We start from the raw sequence: 21,920 nt of genomic DNA, 5'->3' as shown, positions 1-21,920 counted from the left end.
CAATCTGACATTTGAATATGATAAAGTTCGTTCGGACCTGGCGACATATGACACAGGAACCATGGTCAACGAGGCAAGACGAAGCACGAAAGCCAGCATAGAAGACAACCAAGGAGGGAGATGGTTGGCTGGCCAAAATCTTTCCAAGCCACCATCATGACATTGCTGTCGTGAACAAAGAAGATATGGGCCCATGCACCAACACCTGCCACATGAAAGCAAACAATTATGTCAGCCTGGCTTGATGGGGTAATTTCATATTTAGACTGCCAGGACTGTGCAAGTGCATTAAGGTGTGTTATCGTCGTGCTCCACCCAATTTGATCATCACGTCATCCCTGAAACAGTGAGGTGTGTTATTGAAGTGCGGGTAGTCGCGTGCCTAATTATGGAATACCCCCTAGAATAGTAGCATACCGTGGAATATCCGTGAAGACGCGTGCAGAGCCATGGCAAACCAACATGAACCTGATGTGGATGGTAGTATAAGGAACGACCATAGCGATGGAGATGACATTCTTCTTCTCGCACAGCCTGAAATGACCAACATGCGAATCGAAGACGTAGGTGACCTGGCACATTCAGTCGCACTGAAGACTGACTAAGGTGCAGCTGACCAACCGTCTGTTGGAGAGCATTTGAGCGGTAGGAATCGATCGGGAGTCCCCAGACGTGGCAAAGCTGCTCAAGGACCTGACTGATTATGCGACTCTAAACACCCAAGTGCATGAAGCGTACCTTGACTGGCCCTGAACTGACTTCAGCCTGGTCTGCTAGATTTCTGTTTGAAAGATGTTAGTTGACAGTTAATTGTGATACATCAGGAGTGTCAGTTTACATCCAGTCCATATACAGTAATTCCATCAGGATGACAAAGTGGCTTAGTAAGCTTCCCAATCTGTGTCAATGATGGCATCATTAGAAAAGAGGGCAATTCCGGGAATTGAACCCGGGACCTCAAAAATAAATCCAACAATGTCACACAACTTCCTTGAGCAGACATGCTAACCACTACACCATACTGGCATTATCTATATATCTTTTCATCTCTATATATACCCTCCCTCCCTTAACATTTATGACCTCATATTGATGCCCTCCCTTTGCTCTGCTCTGGTATGCTCTTTTGCCTTTTTAGGCTCCCCAAATTAGTGTTTTGATGACTCGGCTTTAAGCCGCATGCCACGCGAGCCATGCCATTTTAAGTCAAGCCGCGGATGGCATCCGACTTGAACCAAGTCACCCGGGACTATCCACTCAGTGTGACTTGATGTGACTTTGAGTCACCCAAGTCACAACTTCGATCAACTTTTTGGGGAATTAGACTCGTCCCTCTTCCCATCGTGTTTCGTCGCCACTCTACATGTTCGCTCGTCTTGCTCTCAGTTCTCGTACATAACGGCTGTTCTACTACCTCTTCTAATGCAATATTTGGGGTACTGCCCTTCTTTTTACTCGGCCTTGAGTGCTTTATTGTGATGCAAAGCTGTTGCTACACCCTCAAACTCGATTCAAAGTTGCCTGCTGGCCTTGAAGAACACCTTTTTACAACACCTGTGGACCGATTCAAGCACATCAAGCACTGTGTTGTCGACATGTGTCCGTCATGGCCCCAAATCTTTGGCCTAATTTGGTTTGTTGGAAGAACACAAGCAAATGGTGCGACGATTTAAATACTGGGACATTGTCAGCTTATTGACCATCACATCTACTCTTCATAGCTGTCTTCTCTTATTTCATGGCCCCCTGATGTACCACAGCTGCCTATACAGCAAATCAGCAGCCTAGCAGAGGTCTTAATGTCACATTTCATGCGCCTTGTCATTTGTGCTAGCGTTCTATGCTAATCTAGAGTAAAGGTGTTCCGAATTATGAACACGATGCCCCTTCGAACCCAGAGCCACCAGCCCCATGCAGAGGACGCAGCCGCAGGCAACCACCTCCACAACCACTGCCATCTTTAGAGCAGGCTCCGACGACACGTATGTATTCTTAAGCATTGCTCTTCTTACGCTTCGATTTTCTCCTACAGCCGCACCAGGACCAGAACAGCCTTTACCAGTGCACCATCCACCGCTACCGCCAGGGTCGACTCCCCGTACAGACAATCATGGTGCTCTGCCTACGGGAAATAACAATGGTACATACATTAGTATTTGATACTCAAATTGCTGACTATATATTAGCAGCACCTGTCTTGCGTCGAGCATCCCCGAATAATCCCATTCAGGCAGCGCGTGTCCGTGTACACTTCGAAGATAATTCTGATGATGAAGGTGAATATTTCGACGTCTCTGGGATACCACCTGAAAGTCCCCCCTTGACACCCCCCTCGACACCAACACCGGCACCTCGCTCTCATTCAAGGAACACTGCACCACGCGCTACTCCTGGTACACCAAGATCTGCCACACCTCGCTGACGGTCAGGTATTGAGCGCCCAGCATCAACACCCCGCCAAACATTTTTTGGGCGACATCCTAGCAGGCGAACGGGTTCAAAAGGGGGGTGTTGAGCAGAGGATATTTGGACATTCTTTGAAACTAAGGATGATCATCATTGTTGTCAGTTTTGCTTGTAAGTATTCTTCTTGCAAGTTATTCAATATCTAACTCTCTATTAGACGTCAGAAGGAAGCAGGGAAGTCTGTCCCATTCCACGAGTATGCTGGAAAAGGTACAGATTCTCTTCGCAGCCATCTCATCAGTCATCACCATGATGCATGGATCGTGGCATGTGATGAACTCAAAATCAAGATTTCAGCGAAGAATGCCAGAGAAGCAGTGTGGGCGTATCATGAGAAGAATCCTGGCACAGGCGTCCCAGAGGATACGTCAACGACAGATCCTAGTCGTAATCGAGAGTTTTCTCGGGAGTCATTCATTGATGCAATAATGACTTTCGTAGTTGGAGACGACCAGGTGAGATTCTCGTCGTTTGTATGTCTCCGAGTTGTTCTGCTAACAATATATTTCTATTAGTCACTGAACGTTATAGAGAATCGTCATTTTCGTGATCTTATTTTGCTCTTAAGGTATCCTAATAATTCAATCTGATGTTTTTTTGGTATGAATACTTGTTACTTGTTTGTTGTTAAGGCGCAATTTCTCAGATGAAGACATCCCTCACATTGACCACCTCCGTGCTCATATTCTTGAGTCGTTGGACAAGCATCTGGAAACACTTAGTGAAGAAATGAAGGTATGTAGACTGTCCTGTATAACGTGCATATGGTTTTTATACACTTTAAATTTCAGTCTTCTGAAGGAAGAATCTCATTTACGACAGATCTATGGACTGACCAAAACCAGCGGTCATTCATGGCTATAACGGCACACTGGATACAACCTCAGCTGGTCAATACACCGCATGGCCTGCAGAAGCATCTTGTCTATCGCGCTGATCTCATTGGATTTCACCGGTTGCCTGGACGACACACTGGTGAACATCTTGCTCAAGCTTTCCTCTATGCTTTAGATAGACTCGGTATTGCTAGCAAGGTAAACCGCTTCTTTTCTCCAATGACTGCTTCGACTCACCAATTCCAGACAGGTTGGCTGACAACAGATAATGCATCCAACAATGACACCCTGGTTGCCGCGTTAGTCCGAGAACTCAAACGCCAATATCCCGAGCTAGCGATCAATGGCATCAACATGAGAATCAGGTATGAGAGATGTCTTAATATAACACAAAACCCTCATAAATCACATCATTTAGATGCTTTGCACATGTTATCAATCTGGCCTGCAAGGCTACTATTGCTGAATTGGAGAAAATGGCTGACGGTTTGGTCTCTCGTTTACGACGCCTGATCTGTGCGGTACATATTCCATCTATTTGCATCATGGCCTAAATCTGATCAGGCTGATATACTGCAGATCCGTTCATCATCGCTCCGCCATGAACATTTTGCAAATGCCGTCAAGACTTTGATTAATAAGAAACTTCAAATAATCCTCAATGCTGATACTCGCTGGTCATCAACTCATTTAATGATTGAACGAGCATTGTTCCTTCGCCTGGTATGTCTGTCTTAGCATTTCATGAAAAAGCGTAGTCATAATTGACTTTCCTATAAGGCTATAAATGCTTTCCTCTCATCTGATGATTTCCAAGACCTCGCAAGAAACAACAACATCAATACGCATGACTGGGATCTTCTTGATGACATGAGTACAGTTTTAAATGTATGTGCTAGCCTTTCTCCAGGATCATAATTGCTTGTTAGCTAAAGTTTCCACAGGTACCGCACCAGTTCCAGGAGCAGTTATCTGCCGAGAAGACTCTGACACTTTGTGACATGCTTCCAGCATTCGAAGCTGTTTCAGCCCTGTGGCAAGCTCAGAAGGAAGAATTTCCTTCACTTTCGCGTGCTATTAATGTGGGTCTTGAGAAGCTCTCAGAATACATGGAACTTGCTCGTGATGTTCCAGCTTATATGCTTGCAATGGGTATGTCCCTTCTGGCTTTTATTACTGAATGAATTTGACTAGCTGACTCCGTGTAGCTGTCAATCCGTACATCAAACTGAACTGGTATAGCCAATTTCGGCCAGAAGAATATGTTTCAGTGAAGCAATCATTTGTCGATGCGGTAAATCCAGCTCACTGATATCCATTTCATTGACTCTCATTGTAATTACTAGGTCCGCACTTATCGTAGCTCTGATGATGTATCTGGTGGTAACGACAGCGGAGTGAATGATGCAGATCCCGCTCAATGGGTTTTTAATGCCCTTAGGTTGAATCCTCAGAGTACGGCGCGTCGGTCCCAGCTACAATCTGTTGAACACGAGGTTGATATGTATCTTATGGATATGTCTGCTGCATCAACAAGCCTTATTTACTGGCAGGTATGGTTTCGAGGCTGTCCTTCTACTTTTATATCTTGCTTACTGATCATAGGAGCACCGCACTCAATATCCGACCATCTACAAGCTCACAATGGACATTTTGCCTATACAGGGCACATCTGTTCCTTGTGAACGTGTCTTCTCTTCCAGCAAGGAGATGGATACAGCACGTCGAAACCGTCTTACACCAGAAATGATGGAAGCGCTCCAAATTCTCAAATTCGTGATTCGATCCCACGGTGGTCTTAATTTCACACAAAATCTGAGCAGGGAAGCTGAGTTTAGGAACCTTGAAGCTTTAACCCATGATAGCATAGTCGTTCCCACTGATTTAACTGCATTCAAGCAGAGTCTGACAGCGGTGGAGGCTGTTGTAGTTAATCCTTAAATCAATATCTATATTTGGATTCAAGTCGCCGACTTGCCGACTCGCATGACTACAGCTCGGCTTTAAGTCAAGCTGCAATAAATTAATGACTTGGCCAAGTCATTGAAGCTGAAGCCGAACAAAGCCGCGTCGGGCCGGGCCAAGCTGAGTCATCGAAACACTACCCCAAATCAGCCCATCAATTTTGGCTGGATCCAGTGGCAGTGCCGCATTTTTAATACCCAAAATAGGGGCTATTTTCCGGTCAAAATAGCTATTGGGCTATTCTCAGGCTACTGGCTGGGCCAGGGGATGGCACTATAATCTGTATAGACATAAACAACATAAAATAGAGCCCTCTAATGATGCATAGGAGCCCTGGATAGTGGGATAAAAGGGTAATATAATGAAAATCGCATAAATATTCGCTTTTGGGGGCTGCTGCATGCATTGGATCGGCTGGAGGACTTCACCAATCGATTCCCTGACCTTGAAAACACCCAAACGACCCCTCCACAGTACTTTTGGCACACTTTATTCCTGGAGATAAACGAAAATATTCGCTTTTTAGGGTGCAGCATGCTCCAGATCGCTTTGAAAACATTACCAGTCGATTCCTATGCTATAAAAACCCTAGAATACATCCTCCTTCGTAATATAGGTCCAGTATAATACAGTATAAAAGGGGGTATTAGGGGGCATACATCGCTTATTTTGTTTTTCGCACTTCGGATGGCCTGGGGAGCATCACCAATGGATTCCCTGATATTAAAAACCCCAAAACGACTCCAGCCTTCATTTATAGGGTCTCAAAAACGACAGAAATAATGATATTACAGTTTAGGAGGAGCACATGTAATAAATCCTATTTCTGGGCTTCGGACCACTTCGGAGTTTTGTCTATTGTGTTTATTGACCTGAATAACACTCAAATGACCCCACAGGACAAAGGAGACCATCAGAAATACGTGATAAAAAGAGTAATAGGGGGATGGAGGAGACATACCTTATATTTCGCATTTCCAATAGTTAGGGAGGGTATTCTTGTTATATAACAGACTGTATATATTGTACAATGGTGTGTACGAAGCCCCATGGATATCTGAAATGTATTGAATGAGATATGAGCACATCATTCTGTAAAACAGGAGGAGCACATCCCAGGTTTCGATGTTCTGCTCATTCTATGGCCTGGGGACTATCAGAATCGGATTCCTTGACCCAAAAAACAGTAGGGCCACCTATCATCCATAGGAGCCATTTTACCCAGATAACACATACAGCCATATGTAGCTACAGGACAATATAAGTGACAAATGAGAGAACATCTTGTACTTCGGAGTTTGAACATCTGAATACCATGGATGATAGGTGGCCCTACTGTTTTTTGGGTCAAGGAATCCGATTCTGATAGTCCCCAGGCCATAGAATGAGCAGAACATCGAAACCTGGGATGTGCTCCTCCTGTTTTACAGAATGATCTGCTCATATCTCATTCAATACATTTCAGATATCCATGGGGCTTCGTACACACCATTGTACAATATATACAGTCTGTTATATAACAAGAATACCCTCCCTAACTATTAGAAATGCGAAATATAAGGTATGTCTCCTCCATCCCCCTATTACTCTTTTTATCACGTATTTCTGATGGTTTCCTTTGTCCTGTGGGGTCATTTGAGTGTTATTCAGGTCAATAAACACAATAGACAAAACTCCGAAGTGGTCCGAAGCCCAGAAATAGGATTTATTACATGTGCTCCTCCTAAACTGTAATATCATTATTTCTGTCGTTTTTGAGACCCTATAAATGAAGGCTGGAGTCGTTTTGGGGTTTTTAATATCAGGGAATCCATTGGTGATGCTCCCCAGGCCATCCGAAGTGCGAAAAACAAAATAAGCGATGTATGCCCCCTAATACCCCCTTTTATACTGTATTATACTGGACCTATATTACGAAGGAGGATGTATTCTAGGGTTTTTATAGCATAGGAATCGACTGGTAATGTTTTCAAAGCGATCTGGAGCATGCTGCACCCTAAAAAGCGAATATTTTCGTTTATCTCCAGGAATAAAGTGTGCCAAAAGTACTGTGGAGGGGTCGTTTGGGTGTTTTCAAGGTCAGGGAATCGATTGGTGAAGTCCTCCAGCCGATCCAATGCATGCAGCAGCCCCCAAAAGCGAATATTTATGCGATTTTCATTATATTACCCTTTTATCCCACTATCCAGGGCTCCTATGCATCATTAGAGGGCTCTATTTTATGTTGTTTATGTCTATACAGATTATAGTGCCATCCCCTGGCCCAGCCAGTAGCCTGAGAATAGCCCAATAGCTATTTTGACCGGAAAATAGCCCCTATTTTGGGTATTAAAAATGCGGCACTGCCACTGGATCCAGCCAAAATTGATGGGCTGATTTGGGGAGCCTAAAAAGGCAAAAGAGCGCACCAGAGCGGAGCAAAGGGAGGGCATCAATATGAGGTCATAAATGTTAAGGGAGGGAGGGTATATATAGAGATGAAAAGATATATATATAATGCCAGTATGGTGTAGTGGTTAGCATGTCTGCTCGAGAAAGTCATGTGACATTATTGGATTTATTTTTGAGGTCCCGGGTTCAATTCCCGGAATTGCCCTCTTTTCTAATGATGCCATCATTGACACAGATTGGGAAGCTTACTAAGCCACTTTGTCATCCTGATGGAATTACTGTATATGGGCTGGATGTAAACTGACACTCCTGATGTATCACAATTAACTGTCAACTAACAGTGTTTGATGCATCAAAGTAGCAGCTACAGGTGCTGACTTTCTTGAGTCAGCTTTTAATTAGCATTTGAGCTGATTGTCGATGGATGGTACAGGAGAACCTCTTATGCATTGACGAGCTCGAACTTAAAGAACGCTACATCAAACAGGTTAGCTGACTACTCATGGTTATGGACCCCTCTGCAACGCAAGTTTTCCAGGTTCTAGCTGGTCGTCGTAGGGCCGAGAGAGCTTGTCGTGACGCTGAGGAGCATTTGGCACGTATTCGGGGGCAGGTCGATCACCTTTGGGCACAGGTCAACCTGGTGAGTGTGACGACCTTTTCGCCATCGTAGCTGTCTACTAACTAAAGGATAACATCACCGACAGATGTGGTGCAAGGTCGAGGAGGAATTGACATGCCATGTGTGCTTCCACAAACTTTGGCGGGCCGTAACATACACACTCTCCAGCCATCCTCTCAGTCCTTGTGCTGTAGTCTAAGCGCATCTGCAGGATGATTCCATGTGGCCATGCGGTATGTGTAGGCTGTACCTACGAGTGGTTCCAATGGGAACGCGCCTTTAAAGAGAACCTGGCTTATACCTGTATTCGGTGCCATGCACACATCCAACAAGCACCAATTCATGCGTTCACAGTCGAAAACGCCATGCACGAGCTTCCGAGGTTGGATGAGGATGACCGACAACTTGCAGAGGATATGGCAAGAGAGGCGGGATACATTGATGAAGATAGCTGGATTGTGTTTTTCCCCTAAGGGTTGAGGTACTTCCTGGATGGGACGGGAGGTCGAGTCAGCAAAAAAAAATTGTATTTACGACAATCTATCGATAAGTAGGAGTACACATTAACAAAAAAGGGCTTTTCGTTCATGTCCAACATGCAAACTGGATTGGTTAGTAACAACGAGTAAATCATTCAAGTATTACATAGAGAGAGGGTCAACATGAGCAATTGTCAGATTCATTGTACTTGGGCTACTTCCCCACAGAATTTCACGGATATAGTCTGGCTCTAACTGTGCCACATACTTGTTCAGCCAGCGTGCCACTCCACCTCCTGACACTTGAGTGGTTAATTCTTGATTGCAATGTTCGAGAAATTGGGAAGCCTGCTCTTGTCAAGCCGCTTCACCTCAGGCATTGGTGCTAGAACCATGGCTGGTGAACCACTCCGTCTGGAGGATGGTCCTCCAAAGCTGATGACTCTGCACGGTGACCAGATAGTGACTGTTGAAACGCGCAAGCAATCCGACCCTCAGGCATAGCCAAGAAGAAAGAAGGAGAATGAGCTTGTCTTCACTTTGTACAGCACAGAGGAGATCAGGATGCGGGAGAGGATACCCATACGCAGCACAGGAATTGCGCCCTTTTTCTGCATTAACGGTTTCCAACCCGTCTCTCCAGACGCCAATCAGAGGAGGAAGGAGAGAATGCGTAAGGGATGTCAAACCGGGGTGTAGAGGAGATTAGGTTTGGAAAGCTCCAAAAGGGTGACAAGTCGAAGACTCTCACCTTGTGTAGGCTGCTTGTTGTGCAGCAACAGGGAGAGGTTTTTTCGAAGATTGTCGTAGGAGTACTCGACCTCGGAAGTCATGGTTGAACCTGGACGGACGGGTGAGTGATATCATCGAGGAAGACGGTGCGAAGATCAGGCATGGAGACCAATGTCCAACTGTGCAGCAGAAACCTTGCGGCTAGCTGCTCAAGGGCATAGTGAAGATGTAGGTGGATGAGAATGGGATAATGGTACAAGGAGATTAATGTGGGAACTTGCGTGGAGACAGTGTGGTTGGGAGCTTGAATGCCGGCTGATGGCTGCACCACGTGAGACCTTGGGAAGAGACGTGGCTGGTTCTTGAGTCTTTACCTCTCTGCTACAATGACAAGTAGTGGGTTCCGACAGCAATGTCGCCCCCACTCGCTTGTCTGCGATGAACACACTGCTTGGACATTGTCAGCATGTGGTTCATGGCGACGGCTCCGATGTGGAAGAGGGAGAAGCCAAGGCACAACAATGGATTGGAGAGCCGTGCTTCAAAGGCGAGTGAGGATCTCTTTTACGAACTTTTTAATTTGGTTGGACTGACCCATGGAGATATAGATTGGTTGGGATAGCATGTATCAACGAGTGCTCAGTGCTATGGCTATGACAACTGGACTATTACTCTACTACTACATGTGCTCAATTCACTACTACTCTACACGCTTAAGCCCGATTATATCACACGAGGTTCCCATTGAAGATGCTGTTGAAATACGCATCTGTGGTCAGGCCCTCCCATCAGCCTGTGGCCAACAACTGAACCAGATGGCCATTGAACCCGATATCAGTGCTTGACCAACAGGCATGCACGAAGTTGTACAGGAGCTTGGAGCCTGACGGTTTTTTAATGTCGCTGTTGGGATCGAGCAGCACGAATTTGAACTAGAGAATGGATAGGTGTTAGAGAGTGGCAAGATACAGGGGTTACAGGTGGTACCGTGATCTTGTCATGTTCGCTGGCGGGAAGATATGGACAGGACGTCATAGTTTTGAGGAGTTGTGTACCTCTGCCGACCACGTCCTTGTGGAGGTACATCTCTAGTGCGAGCCGAAAACGAGTGAGGACAAGGTCTGCGAGAAGCTCGTCACCACCGATCTGCAATTTGCCCTGTTCGGTGGAAATGATCTGACTGTTGTCGTAGTTGAGATATGGCTGGAGTTGGGCCAGACTCTCGAGTTTGCGGTTGAACAGCCAATATATGAATAGGAATTCAGACTTGTGCACCACTTTGGCCGTGCATTGGATGAGGGACGACTGCAAAGGCGACTCAACAAGGGCATTGACTGTGCTTTTGCACAAGGTGGTACTCACAAGCATTACTCCGGAAGATAACCCATCGAAACGTGAGCTGAAGGATTGGTGAAATCCGCTGTGATATGCTCGGAAGGCAGGCAGGCTCTCGAAATTGGAATGGCCAACTATGTGGAAGGAACGGATGGCTCGGTCATGGTTGTCGTGAAGGTCAGGATCTCAGGTGGGTCCCAGACCAACCTCACTAGGCTAAATGGAACACAATAAGCACAAGCCAGATGGAACGGCCGAAGAACTCACAGAGACAATGCCTGCGCAATGTTCCATGAGAAACACTGGCACGGGCTCGCGAAGTCGATCAAGTTTACTGGCGTGGGTGGAGATGGGTTGTGTTTTCTGCAGGTCTAACCAAGGTTGGAGAAACTCTGCTAGGCAGGGATCGATGTCGTTGATGGCTGCGGTGGGCCATTGGTCTAGCTGGTAACGACACTGTTCAATCCTTTTGGCAAGGAGAGCATGTATAATGGGTGCGAACAGGGGCAGGGGTGCTTGTTGAGTCGAGAGGATCCACAGGGCGAGGAAGAAGCCCTGTGACCACCAGAATGCAGACTGGTCCACTGTAAGATCGTAAACCGGCATGCGGGGGTATAGGTATAGCGATCCACCGGGAAGCAAACTGTAGCAGCTGTCGGGATGAGTAGGATCAAGGAGCTGTTCCAGAATGAGGGTCAAGGTCCCCTTCAGCAGGCTGTTTCCCATCGCTGATTTGTTGTGAATATGTATCTCTGCACGAGTGAAACCAGCTGGATTCCACCACGAATCTACTGTCGCGCCATCAGGAAGGGGAGGTTTTGGATGAGCATGATGATCGATAGCTTCATCGGGAGGCAGGGTGAATTTGAGGCGGCCGAGGTGAAGGAGAGTGTGCCAAAGGACTTTGGCTGCTTGGGGGATACTCTGAGCCATAATCACGAGCAGATCTTCTGTGTCGGTATGAGTGCGCAGGGCATGGCGAAGGTCTTTTCCAGGGTGATCCCACTTGGGACAAATGAAGGGAGGAGGTGTGCGTGGTCGATGGGTGGGTATGAACATTTGGATTGAGCGCTGTTTTGTGGCATGAGTCAAGTCAAGGTGAGGGTTGATGTGGAAGTTACCTGAGCTGAACGATCACTTGCCAGCACATGGATGGGCTGGGTGGTCAGTGGATTACCGACCTCTGCTGGAGGATCGTGTTCTGAACTCAGCATTGCAGACGACTGGGGCAAAACAGGTGCATAATTCTGAAAAGGTGGGGTCATTAAGCTCGCTTGACGTCGTATTGGATTGGGACTTACATTGATATCAGGTGTGTGGGGATTGAGGGGGCAATTTCGGACTCTGGGCATAGGGGATGCCGAGGGGTGTAGGTCTGGGGGTTCCCCATGACATAGTCTCAGGCATCGCTGGTCAGGACCAACAGCATACTCTCCAAACGTTCACGCAATGAAAGAAAGCCCGAAAAGCGCATGCGCTGCAAAACAAGGATGCAGCATGGCTGCTTTCACAGGGTGAATTGGAGAGTCGAAGTCTGTGAGATAGCAGTTGGCAATGGAGTGGATGATGTTGCCCTTCGTTGGTGCTGGGATGATATGAGGTGAGTCTCGTGAGTTCAAGCTTCAAGGATTAGTCAGGTGCTCACAGATCATAATATAGCTTTTAAAGCCTGGGTCGTCAGCCTGCCCCGACTCCTTAGCCACTTTGCTGAAAGAACAATGTTGGGTAAGATTACTCCAGGTGAAATAGGTCTTGTTTCGAGCACTTGGAGTGCAGACCAATCTTGTAGAATGTCGTACCATGCGGAATTGATGAAGGCACCATCCACTGTTATCGGGCTCAGCATTGGGGTCGGGATTGAATCCGGGAATTTTCGGAGTATCGCTGTGAGCTTGATGATTGATCAGAGCTTTTTGAATGTCGACGTAACATTCGGCATTCTTGTGCATGTTGACAGGGAGGACCAGATGGAGGGACTGGAGGCAGCCGATGAGAGGTTGGATGTCCGAGAGTAGAATTTTGTACTCGGCAGACATGGGGTCATCAGCGTGAATGTCACCGTTGGGGTGATGACAATTACCATTGGGACAACACAAGGGATCTATGAGGATGTTGAGTTCGACTACAACAGGCTGATTACCGTTACAACCCATTGCAAGATTTTGTACAAAAGCACTGCAAGCATTGATGGACTGTTGTCGTTGCTGGTTTGTGCTATTCCGGTTGTTTCTAACGTTGACAATGGGCCCGGTGGGTCCCATGTACTGGGGAAAAGAGGGTGGCAGATGAAGCCCAGCGGTCAGAAGATCGTTGGCAGCAGATTGTACAGGCTGTTGGACATTTGGAGGTTGGGAAGCGCCTGCAGCACCTGTGCGACAAGAGCAGCAGGATTCGATTGAAGTGGAGTCAGCGCTGCAGACGGTGATGGAGCATGGACCGCTTCAGAGGGGACTAGTGGGAAAGGGAGTGGGAACACAGCTGCAGAGGCTGGAGTGAATGGTGACATGCTGTAAGGTGGCACAGCCGAAGCTGGTGGTTGCGTGTTGGAAGGGGTGGGAGCAGTATTTACAGGTGGGGATGTAAAAGTCGGTGCAATGGCTGAGAGCACGTCGTTCGCAGATTGGACTGGTGGGGGCGGCATCACCTGTGCAGAGTGAGCTTGTTCAGGAGCGCTGCACTGGCAAACAGGCAGGTTGTGGGGTTGCTGTGGTCACGGTGTGAATTGAGAGTGGGGCGACATCGAATGAGAGCTTACCCATACTCGGCCACAGCAATGGGTAGCATCACAGATGTAGACAATCTCTCCGGGTGCGATGAGAGGTTGGTGGCATGCATAAAGGCAGCTGCATGTCGCACATCGGTTCTGAGTTGAATGTATGAGCGGTCGAGACAGAGTATAAAGAGAGTACACCCACCATGGAATTTTGGAAGTTGTAGACGCTGACAACGAATGAGGAGCACCCTCTCTGACAAAGGAAACAAGCACCACATGGAGAATTAGTAACTTCCATGGAGGGTGAAGGGAATGAGATGAGGAATGACGAGATTTTTAGCCGTGAAAGAGCGGGTGGTAATAAAGGAATAGTGATAAAGGGCTGGGGGATGATGGGTTTGACTGATATATGTGACAGGCCACAAATTTTGGGCACACATTGGATTTGTTGGAAATATGAGGTGACGGCGCATCAAGATACACCTGACCATGCTATGGGGTGGTAATGTTTATGAAAATACTATTAGATAAAGTACATGTTTTGCATATTACATCAAATAGACATATGTTTGCTAGATTTGACATCAATAAAGGGGTAATCAATGATTGAAATTATTGCAACAAATCAAATGCACATGTGACAGCGTCGTGATGGTGGGCATGGATTCCCGTGAACTTCCATGGAAACATAACTGTGAATTGCAATGAAGGCTGTCAGGTTGGGTGGGCAGTTGTACCTACATGGGGGTCACGAGATGGGAATAGCAGCTGTGTCCTTGCCAAGAGTTACATGCTTTTGCATGGGGTTTCATGGGAGTTCAGGGAAGTACATGGATGTACACAGATGTGCATCAATTTACATGGGTGTACACTAATGTACATAGATGTACAGGCATGATATTAGGTTATAGTCCAAGGAATCCACAGATATATTAGCCAGAAAAAAAAGAGCAATGGACTTCGACGAGCACAGTAACTGGAAGGAGCTGGTTGAACCTGTTTAATGATTTCCGCCAAAGGATGTTGACAATAACATTTAGCTGGATCCATGCCATCTACACTTGCTACATTTGAACACTTTGACAGAGACTGGATGGTTCAACATCGACCTGCATGTCATATGGATGGAAGGTACCAAAGCTCCATGCATTGAGGACGTCATAGCAAAACATGCTGACTGGCAATGGACTAGTTCCGTTTTATCTCCAGGTAGATCAGAGATGAAGAGTGCTTTGTCTAGCAGGAGCCTTTAGATAAAGTGATAATTGAACATGGTTGGGGATGCACTACTGAGCCATTGAATGAACTTCAAAGTTATTCTCTGTATCCCAGCTCATTAGGATTCACTGTGCCAGGCAACTCCTGGTATTGCTACAGAATCTGAAAAGTTTGGTGTCACTGGTCTTGTTGCCTCCATGTCTTGAAGTGGCTTGATGAAATCTTTGGGTTTCATTGATTAGCTGAGAATCTGCTGCCAGAAGCTCACAGTTTGTTAGAGAGGTGAGTACTGGCAAGAAAGATGAATTTGATATTAGCAGGTTTCAAATACTGAGAGGGAGGCTGGCAGTTGATAAGGTGAGCAAACAGAAACACATGTATATTACCTTGCTTGCCAAGGTCTCTCCAGATCTATTACCTGTGCTTATTAATCAGGAGATATCACATGCTATGGAATCACCCGATACTAGCCGATAACACAGGTCTTCGTGAGCCAGCAAGCACTGGTGTACTACTTCCTCAGCAATTGTAATACCTCACTATAAGATGCTCAGGGAGAAATGTGACCATGTCTATAGCACTGTTAGCAAAGACATTGTCAAACAACTATGAGGGGTCATCCTAATTTTCCTCATCGAAAACAAACAAAAGGTATGATTCATGAGTGCTACTCCATTGTCGATGCTTTCTTCATAGCTTCATAGGAACTATCCAGGGCAGACATCTGACAGAAAGATATCAACAAATTATCTTTGGCCCTTGGAACCAGGAACACCCACACCCTTCAACTTATCCATGAACACTGATTACATACCCTGGCTGCCATGAACCAATCTTTTGTGATGGTACAAAGTGTCCATACTGAGGCCTTAACAGTGGAAATGATTTTCAACCGGCACCAGGGAGGTAAGTATGTGTACTTGTAATTGACTTGCAAATATTATACTACAAATTCAACTTGAACATGTATTTGAAGTGGAAGAGCCTCTTTGATAACCACTAAAGCAAGGTATGAAAGTCATTGAACGACAACTGCTAGTTTACAATTGGCAGATTTCAGGAGTAAATAAGATAGGCCTCAAGTGGAACCAAGCGATCATGTGAAAGAGTAAAATGAGAGTTTACTCCCCTAGTTGAGGCCCTTTCCCTAAAAAGGGCACCATTATGGCCCTCTAAAAACAATTCTGCAGGTCTTAATGGAGGGGTGATACAGCAGTAGTCTATCTTGTGATCATCTAAGATATCTATTCTTACTTACAGCCTGCAGGTGCCAGACTTAGAAATGAAAGAATAAAGCCGTAACCCTTAGCCCAGATCTGGCTAGTGCAAATCTGCGATACAGATCTAATACAATCAGTACTAGTATAGCCTGCAGCCACCCTTACCTCCCTGGTGCCAGTTGAAAATCATTTCCACTACTAAGGCCTCAGTTTATGGACACTTTGTACTGTCACAAAAGATCGGTTCATGGCAGCCAGGGTATGTAATCAGTGTTCATGGATAAGTTGAAGGATGTGGGTGTTCCCAGTTCTGAGGGCCAAAGATAATTTGTTGATATCTTTCTGTCAGATGTCTGCCCTGGATAGTTTCTACGAAGCTATGAAGAAAGCATTGATGATGGAGTAGCACTCATGAATCATACCTTGTTTGTTTTCAATGAGAAAAATTAGGATGACCCCCAGTAGTTGTCTGACAATGTCTTTGCTAACAGTGCTATAGACATGGTCACATTTCTCCCTGAGCATCTTGTAGTGAGGTATCATAATTGCTGAGGAAGTAGTACACTAATGCCTGCTGGCTCACGAAGACCTGTGTTATCAGCTAGTATCTGGAAACCTGTCAAGGACAGGAAACACTAAACTCATGAAAGGCAACAAATATGGTGAATGACGTGGTATTGGAGAGAACAGTAGATGTCTATGTGAGGGAGAGGAAGAAAGAAAGAAAAAGTTGGTCCTCTAACTACAGGAGCAAGTATTTATATGAGCAGAAGCAGAATCCAGGAAAAAGACAGAAGCAAAAGTGGTCTGAAAGTGTGTGTCATCGCAGTGTAAGTACATCATAGCTGGGGATGGGCTTACACCCTCCCCTGTTTTAAGAAAAAAAACTTACTCCTTGAGCAAGAGCCATTTGTTGAGGGCCTCGCAATCCTCTAATTCCTTTTATAGCAGCCAGTGATCCTCTTCTTCACCCTCACCAACCCAACGAATGAGGTATTGATAACCACACCCACATTTCCATTCGTCGATGATTTTGTCTATGAAGAACTCCTCAATACCATCAGCAGTGATGATCGGATGTGGAGCAGGGTGTTTGCAGTGGGGGAAGGGGGATAGATCATTATGGATGAAGGGTTTCAATACACTAGAATGGAAGGTAAGGAAGGTGTTTGGTGAATTAGGGATGTCGAGCATATAAGAGGATGTTTCCAGATGGGTGTCAATGACTGTAAGGGCCATCAAAATGGGGCATGAACTTCGCTACCCTGTCTTTCTTGCCAGCCTTGTATTCTTGACAGCGATGCAAGGTAGACAGCATCACCTTATCACCTACATGGAATTCAGTCTCAGGTGCATGTTTCTTGTTTGTGTGAAAGGATTGTGTGATTTTTGCAAGCATGAGGTTGTCTTTGGCATCCTGAGTCTGGGACTCAATACGTTGGAGTAGCTCAGTTGCCAAGGTGATGGGTTCTGAGGGAGGTAGCATTGAGGGCACCAGTGGGGGGATAATGCATGGGGAGTGACCCATTCTGAGCTGGAAACCAGAGTAGCCTGTGGACACATTAATGGTGTTCATCATATTGAATCAGATGATTGGGAAAGCCTTTACCCAACTCTTCTGTTTTTGGGAAATGTGGAAACAGATACATTGGTTCACAGTTTTATTTGAACGCTCACTTGAACCATCAGTCTGTGGATGGTATGCAGAGGATAGCTTCAAAGAGATGCCAGTAAGCTTGTGTAGTGCAACCCAGAATTTGGAAGTGAATAATTTGTCTCCATCAGAGACAATATTAGCAGGTAGACCATTCTCACAGTACCATTCATGAAAGAATACTTCTGCAAGCTGAGGTGCTGTGATGTCTGTTTGAATGAGAATGATCCAGATGTTAGAACCTAGTCGATCTATCATTGTCAGAATACAATTGAAGCCATCATCTTCAGGCAATGGGCCAATGAAATCCATAGCCACACTGTCACCATGATCATCAGGAATGGGGAGAGGATGTAGGGGGCCATGTGGTTTTGATGTAGCTGATTTGTTTTGCTGGCAATCAACACAGGCTGGGATGTAACCAAGCTCGAGATCATGGCACATGTTGGGCCAGTAGTAACAGTCACACAATGTTGCATAAGCCTTATCAGCACTGAAGTGTCCCAAGGAATTGTGTGTGAGTTGAAACAAGTCTTCTTGCAAGGATCCTGTGTGAGGGATAACGAGTCAATCCCCAATGTACCAGAGATCATTGTGGAGTTTGATTGAGGCAAGAGAGGTATCTGCGGATGCCAACTTTTTGCAGAACTCATCATCCTTGTATCCCACCCAGATGGCATCCAATATGGCACTGCCCATAGTGATCTGAAGCACGGTGGCAGCAGGTGCAGTCTTTGCCCAGGAGGACCAAGGTTGAGTCGCAGGCAAATCAAGGTCAAGATCTGTTGAAGAATCAGGTTCATCATTGGGAGGTAGTCATGACAAGGCGTCAGCTACTGTATTATCTTTGCCATGGATGTAGTTGATTGTGAATTCAAACTGAGAGAGAAACTCATTCCAGTGAGCTTGTCTCCTTAAAAGGTCTTTCTGTGTGGCAAAGTTCTCAAGGGTACAATGATTGGTGTATACAACAAAGTGCATGCCCAATAAATCAGCGTGAATGCCCAATAAATCAGCACGTCATTTCTTCAATGCATGGACTATAGCTAGTAATTCCTTTTCATGAACAGGATAATTTTTTTGAGCACCTTTCAATTGCATTGAGTCGAAAGCCACCAGTCTTGCCGTTTCCCAGATGGGGCCATAGGAAAGAACTGCACCTGTTCTCCAGTCACTTGCATTGCATGTCACAAAAATCTTATTCTCGCCAGGATTGTTGTGGTCAATGAGCATGAGGCAGTCGGATGATAGTACTAGGGCTTTTAATGCATCAAATGCGAATTGGTGGTTCAAGATCTATTCAGGGAAGTTTTTCTCCACATCTTTCATTGTCAAGGGTGTCAGAATCACAGTGTGGTCAGCCAAATTTTTAAGAAAATTTGCTAGATAGCACACAAGTCCTAGAAATCTGTGGACGTCCAAGGCAGATTTAGGTCAAGGCCAGTTCATGATATGTTCAATTTTCAAGTTGTTGGGCTGTACCCCATTATGGGAGATGCGATGGCCCAAGAAGTTGAGTTCTAAGAGGAAAAATTGCGATTTTTTTGAATTACAGTACAGGCTGTATTTGCGCATTGTGTCCATGATGAGCTTTACATGTGCAATGTGTTCCTCCAAGGAGTTAGACCAAATGATGATATCATCAAGATATACATGGCAGAATTTGCCAATGAAATCTCTGAGGGCCATAGTTACTCGATGCTGGTGTATGGCAGATGAGTTCTTGAGTCCTTGAGGCATGACAGTCCACTCGTAGAGGCCCAAGGGAGTGGTGACAGCTGTCAGAGGGATGCTTGCAGGGTCCATTGCAGTATGGAAAAAGGCATCAGTCATGTCAATCTTCGACCAAAGTGAACCCTTTGCAGCATCTGATATTACATTGTTGACCCTTGGTAAGGGATGGCTATCTATAACTGTGTTGGCATTGAGGTCCTGGTAGTTATTAACCCATCTCGGTAAGGCAGACTTATCTGTCTTTGGAATTAATAGGGCTGGCAAAGCATGGAGGGAGGAAGAAGGTCAGATGCATCTCTCAGCACCTTGATGTGGGTTGCATCTGACCTTCTTCCTCCCCCCATGCTTTGCCAGCCCTATTAATTCCAAAGACAGATAAGTCTGCCTTACTGAGATGGGTTAATGACTACCAGGACCTCAATGCCAACACAGTTATAGATAGCCATCCCTTTATTATGGTTTTACCCCTATTTTCCTTATCTTATCTTATCCTTATCCATCAGAACCCTGGACCTACCTATCTTATCTCTCAGACCCATGATATTCTGCTGGCACACTCTGTACCTGGTTACCCGGCTGCTGTCACCCCAGTTCATGCTGCCACCCCCAGATGACCAGCAACCTGCATGTGCCATCATGCTTCTCTTGATGGCATCACACTTCTTAGTAGTTGGACGAGAGTCGACCACCAGTCGAGGGCGGTCTACGGGATGCAGCCTATTCAGACGGAGTCCCACGCAGATGCAGGTGATATGCGCTCTTTACTCTCATTCGTTGGGAGTACACTTCTTTTAGTGTCCTCACTCCTCATTTGTTGAAAGACACACTTCTTGCTGCACGTGCCCTTGTAGACACTATTCTTAGTACGAGTCTAACATGTATTTAAGCTAGCCTATGCCGTGGCCTTAGACCCCAGCTTCGGCTAAGGTTATATACTCCTAACTCTTACAAGCTCCTTGCTTTCGCTATAAAGTGACGCCTAACTTCTCGCAATCTACCAACACCTCTCTAACACTGAATCACCGAGCACGAGTGACAGGATAGAGATCAGCCTTGGTGAAGGTTCAAGTTAGTGCTTAACAATTAGCCAAAGCTTGCCCTTACTACCCTTACTGCTGTTAACGGTAACTGTACCGCTTCAAGGCAGTCACTGTTATACTTTCAAAGAAAAAGAAACCTTCAGCCTGTTATTCGAAAATGGCACCCACCATCCCCCGAGATCATAAAAATTCATTGTGGTACAATGAACTTTATGCTGCTCACCCCCTCAGACCGCACCGCCATTATCTTCAGAAGTACCTTCAGTATCTTGACACTAGTAACTGCAGTTGCAGTTCTTCATATCCTCCGACCAACCCGCCACCAAAGAGCACCAACCCCCGGAAGAGGGAGAGTACATGGGCTCAATGGCTCATCAACAGGAACCTCACAAACAACAAGCACCGTCCGGCTCCGGTCCCTCACACCACGGCCAAGGGGGGAGCGAGACGCACTTTGACACCCCTTACCCGACAGAGAAGAGCAACCCCCCACGCTCGAGCTTCAGAGAGAGGATCACCGAGATGGTGAAGGCGAAGAATCCCTTCAGGAAGAAGAGCTTGGACGACTCAGCATCCCTCCAGACGATGGAGACGACCGAGTCGACCCCAGATTTACCACCGAGTACTGGACCAACACGGACAGATCCTGGGATGACACAACATGGGGTGATGACAATGACTCCAAGGAGCCATCCATCGCCTCCACAGAGTTATCTGCAGCCGTCCCAGGGTTCGATGATGATGGAGAGTGTCTCTACCAGAGAGGAACAAGTGGGTTCTACCGTGACGTATTCGATCGAATCGTCCACAGAAGAACCAGGTGAAGAACCACCTTCGAAGAGGGTGAAAACCCATTCCTCCCTGCCTGGGAACGAGGGGAAGTATGGGGAGTACCTGACACAGGAGGACATCGAAGAGATGAATCTCCTGAGCCAGAGTGGCATGACGCTCCAACCTCTCTCGCATCATACACCCCCGATGGAACCTATAGAGTTGAAGGACCCCCGTCCTGGTGGGACGATGAGTCCGTCCATGAGTCAGACTTTGTCTGGCCTTCCCCCCGCCCTGAGTCCGAAGTCATACCCCGAACAATTGTCACCATCGCCGACTTCAGAGGTTTTGCTGAGCCACGTTTCGCCCACATCTCAGAAACCTCCACTAATGACGCCGTCAAAGATGGACCCGACATCATACTCGGACGAGCCGAGGACATTATATTCACTGAGTACTCCAATGATAATAATGAGGAGCTCCCAGAGTACTACACCCACTCAGGATCCCTGTTTAGTCAGGGACAGTGGGTTATCTTCCCAGGAGACACCCCAGAGGGAGACAGAATTCTTGACTGGTTTGCCGGAGACCAACCCTTTCCAGACCCTATCATCCTCCTGAACCGCGTCCCGAGGGAGCTTGACCAGACCCCCCATCCGTACCCCTACTGCAACTGTTCCATCTGCCGATGTCTCAGAACCATGGCCGCCGACGAGTATGAGGGAGCAGAACCCCCCATCGAGC

At 46.3% G+C, this 21,920-nt stretch overlaps 4 protein-coding genes and 2 pseudogenes across 6 annotated transcripts; 3 read left to right on the top strand and 3 right to left on the bottom strand.

The window, feature by feature from the left end:
• Positions 1 to 928: 928 nt before the first annotated feature.
• EV420DRAFT_t383 lies at positions 929 to 1,026 on the bottom strand (annotated as a pseudogene). Its single transcript has one exon. The product of its transcript is annotated as a tRNA-OTHER (tRNA).
• Positions 1,027 to 3,968: 2,942 nt separating this feature from the next.
• EV420DRAFT_1286270 (uncharacterized protein) lies at positions 3,969 to 4,486 on the top strand (the record flags this gene model as incomplete). Its single annotated transcript, XM_060468330.1, has 3 exons — positions 3,969 to 4,025; positions 4,083 to 4,181; positions 4,238 to 4,486. Coding segments are annotated over 3 exons (405 nt in total), but the record flags the coding sequence as incomplete, so codon positions are not given.
• Positions 4,487 to 7,765: 3,279 nt separating this feature from the next.
• On the top strand, positions 7,766 to 7,863 carry EV420DRAFT_t384 (annotated as a pseudogene). The gene has a single exon. The product of its transcript is annotated as a tRNA-OTHER (tRNA).
• Positions 7,864 to 8,160: 297 nt separating this feature from the next.
• EV420DRAFT_1490883 (uncharacterized protein) lies at positions 8,161 to 8,753 on the top strand (the record flags this gene model as incomplete). The annotated part of the gene is made up of 3 exons (XM_060470709.1): positions 8,161 to 8,301; positions 8,366 to 8,459; positions 8,524 to 8,753. The coding sequence occupies 3 exons, from the start codon at positions 8,161 to 8,163 to the stop codon at positions 8,751 to 8,753; spliced, it is 465 nt and encodes a 154-aa protein (XP_060321301.1).
• A 378-nt stretch (positions 8,754 to 9,131) lies between these two features.
• EV420DRAFT_1490882 (uncharacterized protein) lies at positions 9,132 to 9,592 on the bottom strand (the record flags this gene model as incomplete). Its single annotated transcript, XM_060470708.1, has 2 exons — positions 9,132 to 9,370; positions 9,511 to 9,592. 2 exons carry the CDS (start codon positions 9,590 to 9,592, stop codon positions 9,132 to 9,134), a joined length of 321 nt encoding a protein of 106 aa, XP_060321300.1.
• Positions 9,593 to 10,279: 687 nt separating this feature from the next.
• EV420DRAFT_1490881 (uncharacterized protein) lies at positions 10,280 to 13,332 on the bottom strand (the record flags this gene model as incomplete). The annotated part of the gene is made up of 10 exons (XM_060470707.1): positions 10,280 to 10,423; positions 10,479 to 10,825; positions 10,854 to 10,890; positions 11,034 to 11,042; positions 11,094 to 11,897; positions 11,948 to 12,073; positions 12,128 to 12,201; positions 12,472 to 12,533; positions 12,648 to 13,156; positions 13,195 to 13,332. 10 exons carry the CDS (start codon positions 13,330 to 13,332, stop codon positions 10,280 to 10,282), a joined length of 2,250 nt encoding a protein of 749 aa, XP_060321299.1.
• Between the last annotated feature and the right edge of the window lie 8,588 nt (positions 13,333 to 21,920).

Source organism: Desarmillaria tabescens, assembly GCF_030435595.1.
Source record: "Desarmillaria tabescens strain CCBAS 213 chromosome Unknown EV420scaffold_423, whole genome shotgun sequence".
Classification (NCBI taxonomy): Eukaryota; Fungi; Basidiomycota; class Agaricomycetes; order Agaricales; family Physalacriaceae; genus Desarmillaria; species Desarmillaria tabescens.
Note: the sequence above shows the minus strand (reverse complement) of the source record. Positions and strands in the feature narration are given on the sequence as shown.